We start from the raw sequence: 9714 nt of genomic DNA on the forward strand, positions 1-9714 counted from the left end.
CCATACCGATATTTAAGGTCCAATGATTTCAAATATCCACCCTAATTTATCTTGTGGCAGTAATTTCCACGTGTTTTGACAGTTCTAGATGGTAAACACAATTTGAATTCATAGAAATTTCGCCTCTTTTACTTCTTTTTTACTTCCTTATCAATCACATTTCCCTTTATATTTTCTTTGTCCCACCATCCACTCATATGAACTTTACTTTTTTGTTTATTAATTTATGTTCTTTGTAAGATGATTCATTGGTGTGCACATGTATTGTTGTATGATCATTTCAATTTCCTTCATTCTTCCATCATTTAAGATATGCAAAATGATGCCAAGAGTTTTATATCTAAATAGACACATTTTATTATTTTAGTGAAGATACCTAAATTTCAAATATCCCTTCTCTTAATTATCAAATTATTTCTAATAACTTTTGCCCATTATTAATAAAAGAAAAAAATGCTAGAGACAAACTATTTAATTACTCTAAATAAAATGGCTATAAAATTTAATCATGTTAACGTTAAAAAAAATAATTACTTATTATCAATAAGGAACTAAAGATTACAAAGCTCAAAAGAAGTGCCAATCACCCACAATGTCAAGCTGCTTTTTTCATTATGTTCAAGAAGAATACCTTAATTATCATTTTCCAAATAAATAAAGCTAATAAAACAAAAAGTATAACATAAATTTTTCTGAGTGCGAGCCCATTCAAAACAGAAAATAATAAAATAGAAAGTGCAATTAGTGCTTTATGACTAAACAAAAAGTAGAGCCCACATGTTATCAAAAAAAAAAAAAAAAGTAGAGCTCACAAGAAAGTTGAAAGATACCAATAAGATTCGGTAGAACCCAATTACACCACGTAGCTATGAGATTCTTTTGCCCAAAGACTTGACCGGAAGTTTACCATATTATATAGATTTAAATAAGAAAGCCTTCTAACTTTCTCTATATAAAGGCTTGTGGACACATAACTTTCTTGTCTTGGGTACTAACACAGAGTTGGTTTACCTAGAAAATTAAAGTGGGAGTTTCACAAAATTTCTCAATGGGGTGGCCTTTAGTTAAAGCTTTGCTGTGGTCTTTACTACTCTTTGTTCAAATTCATGAGCACAGAGCTTGTATTGAGGAAGAGAGGATGGGTCTTTTAGAATTGAAAGCCTTTCTAAAATCCCACACTAATTATACCAAGCCCCTTCTTCCGACATGGGTTTATGAGACAGAGGTTGGGTGTTGTAGTTGGGAGCGGGTCAACTGTAGCACCACCACTGGTCACGTGATCAATCTCACGCTCTCTAAAATAAACAATGAGCAAGACTTTGTGAGGGGGACTTGGTTCCTCAACGTGTCCTTGTTGCAGCCTTTCAAGGAGCTAAGAATTCTTGATTTATCTTACAACAGAATTGCTGGTTGGTTAGGAAATGAAGGTATGTGAGCTCTTGCACCTACTATCATACACCCCACTTCTAAAACACACACACACACAACAAAAAAAAAATTATGCTTAATAAGAAAGGCTTGGGAACATGGTAAGATTCAATTAAATATCCCTAATCAAATTAAAAATATAATAGTTCGTCATCTGCTCTCAATTTGATTAATTAAATTTATTTTTGAGGAAGAGTCATTTTAATCATTAGATTAGATATAAGTTCTCTATTCTAAGAATTTTTTTTTTGGAGTCTCATTTACTCTAAACTTTAAATACAAATATTTAGACTATAAACTTTACATATATCAAATATGTATAATGGTAATTCATTTAGAAGTATTTAAAGAGCCTCATTATGATGTGCCAAATTTTTATGACGTATACAAATTATTGTTTTCCATATAAAAACATAGGTTTATATCACTCTAAAAGATAACACATGTTATTGCCGTATGACTATGGGACACATAAAATGGTTCCGTCTGGCTTCTTAATTACCCTCTCTCAACGTTTGTTAAAACCAAATATAAAGGTGCAACAGTCCTCGCAAATTCTCTTATTATTTATTTAAATTTGATTTCATCCCTTCCTCTCTCGACCCTTTCTATCTCCATCAAACCCAGTTTGCGCCAAGCATTGTTTAGAAATGAAGCATCTTAAATAAACAGTGTTGTAGCGCCAAAAATGTGGGAGTGCTCTGTTTAGATGAGCTCTAATTTCAAGTATCCAGGACCAGCGGCTGCGAAATACATGACTCACATATACCCGCTATCGTGTAGATTACAGAATTCCATGTGTATAACTTGGAGATGTTTGGTCAATTTAAAAACTCGGTGTATTATTTATGTTATTTTGGTATTGCATTCCAATGATGCCGTACGTTGGATGAAATTTGTACTAAACTTGATATGAGTTCTCCTCATTCATAGATACAATGATTATGAACCAAAATTTTAAACTAAGGAAGTCATTTTTCCTGTCAAAAAATTATTTTGGCTAATTTTGTTAGAGCATGAGAATGGCTATTGTTATATTCGTTAGCTAGGAGATAAAAATTTTTGAAGGTTATGACAGATTATTCTTAATTGATAAATTGGTCCTCTAGGAAGTCTCACCATGTTTGAAACAAGCAAAGCCAAGTAATGTATCTGGTGTTAATGCTAAATCTTCATTTGTTCGACAATATGATTAAGCCTAAACTCAAAATGGTCGATAAACACATGCACAGAGGGTAGAGGGATCAGGGAAGCAGATTTTTTAAAAAGTCAAAAGGGCCTAACTCTTTTTTTCTTAATTCTTTTTTATTCAGAATGGCCTAACTTTTTTTTGGAGTCAAAATATATGCGTAAATATTTTAGTTTGTCTTTCGTTATTGAATAATTGCTTTAGTATTTTATTGCTTTTACTTGTGTGTTATGATCAACAAACCAATTCAAGAACACGAAATGACGACAATAAATGCCAGTCATTAATAAGTTGTATTTTATATGGTTCATTACTTGTTTTTTCTTACAAATAAATGTTCATAAAATTAGATTGTAAATTGTTACTTATTTTAATACTGTCCTTTACTTATGCTTTCTCACTAATTGCTACCATTATAGTATTTGCATCAATCAATGCAAAATAGAAAATGTATCAATTTTAGACATTCAACTCTCAAAATCATATGCATAAAAAAAAAAAAAAAAAACTCTCAAAATTATAATAATTGTGTAAATTTACACTAATACTTTCACTCTACATATACTTTTTTATTATTATTATTATTTTATATCTCGAGACTAAAAGAAGATAATAGGTGGTAGTTATAGTATGTGAAGAAATTTTTTTTTTTTTTGATATTTTAATGTAATGAAGTGTAAAATAGATAATGTGATATAAATTTTTTTGAAAAATGAGAATGTATAATTAAAAAAATTAGGTTCTTATATTAAAATAGGCGAAATTTTTTGTACAAATTGATGTGAATATTTTTACCGATACTTTATTTTTTCTTTAACATCTACTATCGAACACCTATAATAAAGGTGGACTTTGATGTAGACTTGGTCTTGCTCTTGGCTTCATAAATAAGAAAGGCAAATACAATTGCCAACGATTCATATTTATATGATAAAAGTGCATACCTATGGCTTGCAATCATAAAACTTCACACCTATCCAGAAACATATATATCTTTTTTAGAAACATATTTGATTCTTGATAAATTTTTTTTTTTTTTTGAGAATGACTTTCCGCATTTTGTTGAGAAATTTAACAATGGATTTTTTTTTTTTTTTTTTTTTTTTCAGAATCCCATTGTTTATCAAAAATGAGCAAGCTAACACAATTAAATTTAGGACATAACAACTTTGACAAGGAAATTTTAAGATCCTTAGGTGCCCTCCCAGTTCTTAAATCTCTGGATCTAAGTTTCAATAACATGTGGCCTCTTTCTGACAAAGGTACGTGTATATCTAAATTTTCTTTGCAAGAATACGATGAAAGAGTTTATACAAAACTGAAATCTTATAACCAATATTTACTTTTATCAAAATTTACTGTCTTCATGTTAAAAGGCACAAAATGCTTCGGTGCAATAACTAATGCTTTCGATATATGCAAATTATAATCGTAGTATGCCTTCAATATTCAATGAGAATTTTGACCGAAAGTTTTGTCCATTCCAATATAAAAATGTGTTTAGTTCTACTAGATCTTTCTTTTGTACCATTGGTTTGAAGCTTATATATGAAAATTTGAATATCTCTTCACCGGTGATGTAGAATTGGTTTATCTAAGCAACTTGGAGGTCCTTATCTTGCAATCTTGTAGCCTTAATGGGAGCCTACCATTCAAGGGTAAACATTCCAACATCTATTTTTATTGATTTTCCCTTGATAGATCAATTAATAGCCTTAATGGAAGCCTCCCGTACCCTAATTGCCTACTAGCCATTTTAAAGACTTTTACTGACACTACTATTGTAAATTTTCTTGGTAAATATGGCAAATTTCAATAGTTTGGAGATTTTAGATTTGAGAGGAAATTATTACACTGGAAGCATTACTTCATATATCGGAGCGTTATCTTCTCTCAAGGCTATATCATTATCTGAAAATGAACTCAATGGAACTTTAAACACTCCAGGTAAGAATGTACTATAAAATCAAGTATTTACAATTTTGATTAGGAGTGTGAGAACAATTAAAAGAGAATGGTGGATAACTTGATATAGATCAATCCTCATTCGCTGCAACTTGGAGCATAACATTCGACCATCCACTTTTTCTAAACGTAGAAATTACTGTACCCCCACTTACCCAAAAAAGAATAAATAAAAATTTTCATTTTAATCCCACAGACTCTATCCTTTGTTTAACTCATAATTGAGCCAATAAGACTAAGGCGGCCGTATAGAATAAGGTCCCATAATTTTGGTCCTATAGTAGTACAATATTATATTTTTGTAACAATTTTAAATAAAATATATCACATACTTATTTAATTTTCTGTTTTTGAAAAGTGGCAAAGCTTAGCTGCTCTTTTTATATTTTACATCTAAACTTATCTCCTACCTAAAACCAATTATAACAAAAAAATTAGGAGGATTATACATATTATCAATTATAAATAAGATATTAACAAAACTTGAATATAAAATTTTTAGAAAATTAAAGATCAATAGCTATGTCATTAATAAATTATTTAAATTGAAAGTTTTTATAATTTAAAATTATGCATAAAATATAAGCTTATAGATTATATAGTAAATAATATCTAATTGACACAAAATTTGACATATGCATTAAGAGCGTAAAGAACATACAATTAACGGTTAGATTTTCAAAATATGTAGTAATGTTTATTTTTTTAAAGGAAGTTGTAGCCTTAGGCTACAACTAATTTTGTAGTTAAACTTTGTCCTTATTTACTATTCAATCTTTAAACTTATTTTTTATGTCCGAATTTGGTAAGGATGGAGTGTAAAACCCATGTTTTATAAAATTCAATAAGAGATTGTTACATAATTTTTTTTTTTTTACTTAAAACTCAATACATCTAATAACATCTCAATAAATTCCCAATTGAGTTGGATTTTCATATGGGTATTAAAATTGATTGTGTGTGATTGTGCCTATTCTTTAATATGTGATATGATGATGTGACATGTTGGAATTGGATGGTGTAAAACTTGAATTTTACACTACATTCTTATAGAATTTAATTTATTATTTTTTATGCCTAATTTTAAGCTACAAAAAGTTGAAATTTAAATATTTGATTGATGACGTAGCTATTGACCTTCAATCTTCTGGAAATTTTGTAAGCATGTAGGATATAAGAAGAAAATGAAATTCAATAGTGGATTTGTGAAAATTCACATACAATAAAAAAAATATTGTGTGGCCGCTACAACCAAGTTTGTGGCCAACTTTTGTCCAACCACATATACTTTCCCTCTCTCTAAAAGTATTTCTTGACAAGGACAAAATTTAGTTACAAAATTAGCTATAGTTTTAAGTTACAACCTTATTCAATATCTTTTGTTGGAGGTGAATTTTGACAAATTCACCATTGGATTACATCTTTTTCTTATATCCTTCATGCTTGCAAAATTTCTAGAAAATTAAAGATTAATAACTATGTCATCAATAAATTGTTTAGATTGCAAGTTTTTGTAGTTTAAAATTATTCATAAAATATAACTTTATAGATCATATAGTAAATGATATCCGATTAACACAAAATTTGACATGTATATTAAAAACATAAAAAATATAATTTAATGGTTAGATTTTTAAAATATGTAGTTATGTTTACGCTACAACTAATTTTGTAGCCAAACTTTTTCCTTCTTGATAATCAATCAACATTAAAAAAAAAAAAAAAAATTATATCTTACACCTAAGCTTATTATCCTACCTAAAGTCGGAAAATTGTACTTCCCTAAGAATTTCTATTATTATACACTCACAACCTCAACCTTACTCAATATTTTTTATTGAAGGTGAATTTTGACAAATTCACCATTGGATTACATATTTTTCTTATATCTTCTATGTTTACAAAATTTCTAGAAAATTAAAGATTAATAACTATTTCATCAATAAATTGTTTAGATTGCAAGTTTTTGTAGTTTAAAATTATTCCTAAAATATAACTTTATAGATCATATAGTAAATGATATCCGATTAATACAAAATTTGACATGTATATTAAAAATATAAAGAATATAATTCAATGGTTAGATTTTTAAAATATGTAATTATGTTTATTTTATTGAGTATGGTTGTAGCCTTATGTTACAACCAATTTTGTAACTAAACTTTTTTCTTCTTGATAATCAATCAACATTAAAAAAAAAAAAAAAAAAATTATATCCTACCCCTAAGCTTATTATCCTACCTAAAGTCGGGAAATTGTACGTCCCTAAGAATTTCTATTATTATACACTAACAACCTCTCTAGTTTGGAATAAACATTCCCTTACTAGAATACAAACTATTTAGTGTAATAGTGTGAGGGAGGGTTAGTGTAATAACGGAAAACTTCATTGGAGATCAGTGATTAACCTACCTAAAATCATCAATCACAAGAATGAGTAGGAGGAATAGCCATATTATCAATTAAAAATGAGATGTTTGCAAAACTTGAATAAAAAATTTTAATTAGTAATTTTGCATCTAAAAAATAAAAGTAATGAATTTTAAGTAAAAAAATTATAATATAAAATTTTAAAATTGATATCTAAATAGAGGAGAATATTTTTCACCTAAAATTTCTGTCTTAGGATTTAAATCTCATTAAGTCAGCGATGTAATCCCATGTACTTATTGAGTCATGTTATTGATTCTTCTGGTGGGATGTATTTAGGATAGACAATGCTAATGTTGTTGTCTTTAACAGATTTGTGTGCGCTGAAGAAACTTGAAGAGTTATCTCTTGCTGGTAATGAGTTTGAAGGGATCCTTCCTCCATGCCTAAATGATTTGAAAACTCTTTGGTTGTTAGATATATCTGGGAACCGATTCAGTGGAAACTTGTCTACATTTCCAATAGCTAACCTGACATCCCTTGAGTACATTGATCTTAGTCATAATCTTTTTGGTGGAAGCTTGTCTTCATCACCAATAGCTGGCTTGACATCCCTTTGGTACATTGATCTGAGTTATAATCGTTTTGATGGCATATTCTCATTCAACATATTTTCTAATCACTCAAAACTAAAGGTGATTCAATTTTTGAATGACAACAACAAACCAGACATAGAAATTGAAGATCCTAGTTGGGGAGACCCTTTGTTTCAATTAAAGGTGCTAGTACTGTCTAATTGTAATCTAAACAAGCACACTGGGAGCATTCCTAAGTTTCTCTATGACCAGCATGAGTTGGAAGTAGTTGATATCTCACAAAGTAAGTTGAATGGAAGCTTCCCCAATTGGTTGCTTGAAAACAATACTGGACTACAACGGTTAAATCTTCGAAGTAATTCTTTCACAGGTCAATTTTATTTGCCACCAAATGGTGACTACAAAGATCTTCGATGGTTGGATGTCTCAGACAATCACATAGATGGCCAGCTTCAAGAAAATATCGGAAAGATGATTCCAAAATTGGAGCATCTAAATTTATCCAAAAATCACTTTGATGGTAATTTCCCATCATCAATAGGTGAAATGAGTAACTTGGTAAAATTGGATCTATCCTTCAATTATTTTTTGGGAGAGCTACCAATGGAGTTTGTTTCAAATTGCACCTCCTTGATATTTTTGAGGTTATCTAATAATAGCTTTCATGGTGAAATTTTCTCAAAGCACTTCAACTTATCCTTAGAATCTTTGGAATTGAAGAATAATTATTTCACAGGCACTCTTCCAGTAGTTCCCCAAAGAGACTTGATAGTCCTTGATATTAGCAACAATTACATGTCAGGTATAATTCCTGAATGGATAGGAAACTTGAGCATGGCACTATCAGGGACTCTTGTCATGAGTAACAACCTTTTCAAAGGTCGGGTTCCATGTGTAATGGGTCAACATATTATAATAGACTTTTCTCATAACGTGCTCTCAGGATCGTTACCTTCTTGCTTCAATTTACAGTATGTCGAGCATGTACTTTTGCAAGGAAACAAACTTACAGGATCATTACCGAAATCTATTTTCAATTCATCATTTCTTTTGACATTGGACATTAGAGATAACAATTTTCTCAATGACATCCCTGGAGAAATTGTTGGACTTCCCAACTTAAGAGAACTCCTGTTGAGTGGCAACCATTTTACTGGTATGATTCCAAAGCAGCTTTGCCAGTTAAAGAGGATACACTTAATAGATCTTTCTAATAACTCTTTTTCTGGGTCAATACCACACTGCCTTCACAACATAACCTTTGAGGAGATAGATGCTGATGATCTTACCTATGCAAATAATATTTTTTGGCCTCCATATTTTGGTTTACCATATGAATCTCTCTTAAGTAAGAATTTTCCAATTGAAGATACAGATATAGAATGTAATGAACAAGTTGAGATTAATTTTGTGACAAAATATAGGTCTAACTTATACAAGGGTCTTATACTTCATATGATGTCTGGATTGGATTTTTCATTCAACAAGCTAACAGGTGAAATCCCACAAGAGCTAGGACAACTATCTTCAATTCATACATTAAACTTGTCTTACAATCAGTTGACAGGTTCTATTCCTAAAACATTTTCAAATTTGACACAGTTGGAGAACTTAGACCTTTCTCACAACAATTTGAGTGAAGCAATTCCTTCAACCTTGATTGATTTGCACTTTCTGGAAGTTTTCAATGTGACTCACAACAACTTATTTGGTAAAGTTCCAGATATGAAAGGACAATTTGGAACATTTGAAAACAACAGCTATGAAGGAAATCCCTTTCTTTGTGGCCCACCGCTAGCGAAAAGCTGCACAAATAAATCATCTCCATCACCAAGAAAATCTTCGAATGCAAGTGACAAAAAATGGCATGGAATTAATCCTTCAGTTTTCTCTATTAGTTTTTCTGTATCTTACGTAATTTTCTTTTCAGCGTAGGTGTGTTTCTCTATATTAATCCTTATTGGCAGCAACGGTGCTTCAATTTTGTTGAGAATCGTATGTATTGGTGTCATGAATTTTCTGTTAATATGCTAAAAGCACGGTCGAACTGTATCCGTCATTAGATATGATTAAATTCCGTAGACATCTTGTATGGCTATTATTGGACGTGTCACGCGTGTATTTGGTTATGAATAATGATTAATGTGATTTATTTATTTTTGCTAA

The 9714-nt window shown here is 30.1% G+C and overlaps 1 protein-coding gene across 1 annotated transcript; it reads left to right on the plus strand.

The window, feature by feature from the left end:
• Nucleotides 1-965: 965 nt before the first annotated feature.
• On the plus strand, nucleotides 966-9714 carry LOC112028533 (receptor-like protein 15). The gene is given in 5 exon segments (XM_065768284.1): nucleotides 966-1427; nucleotides 3727-3879; nucleotides 4201-4275; nucleotides 7325-9472; nucleotides 9475-9714. Coding segments are annotated over 5 exon segments (2892 nt in total). The 5' UTR covers nucleotides 966-1048; the 3' UTR covers nucleotides 9612-9714.

Source organism: Quercus suber, unplaced genomic scaffold (genome assembly GCF_002906115.3).
Source record: "Quercus suber isolate HL8 unplaced genomic scaffold, Cork oak 2.0 scaffold_918, whole genome shotgun sequence".
In the NCBI taxonomy this organism is placed as follows: Eukaryota; Viridiplantae; Streptophyta; class Magnoliopsida; order Fagales; family Fagaceae; genus Quercus; species Quercus suber.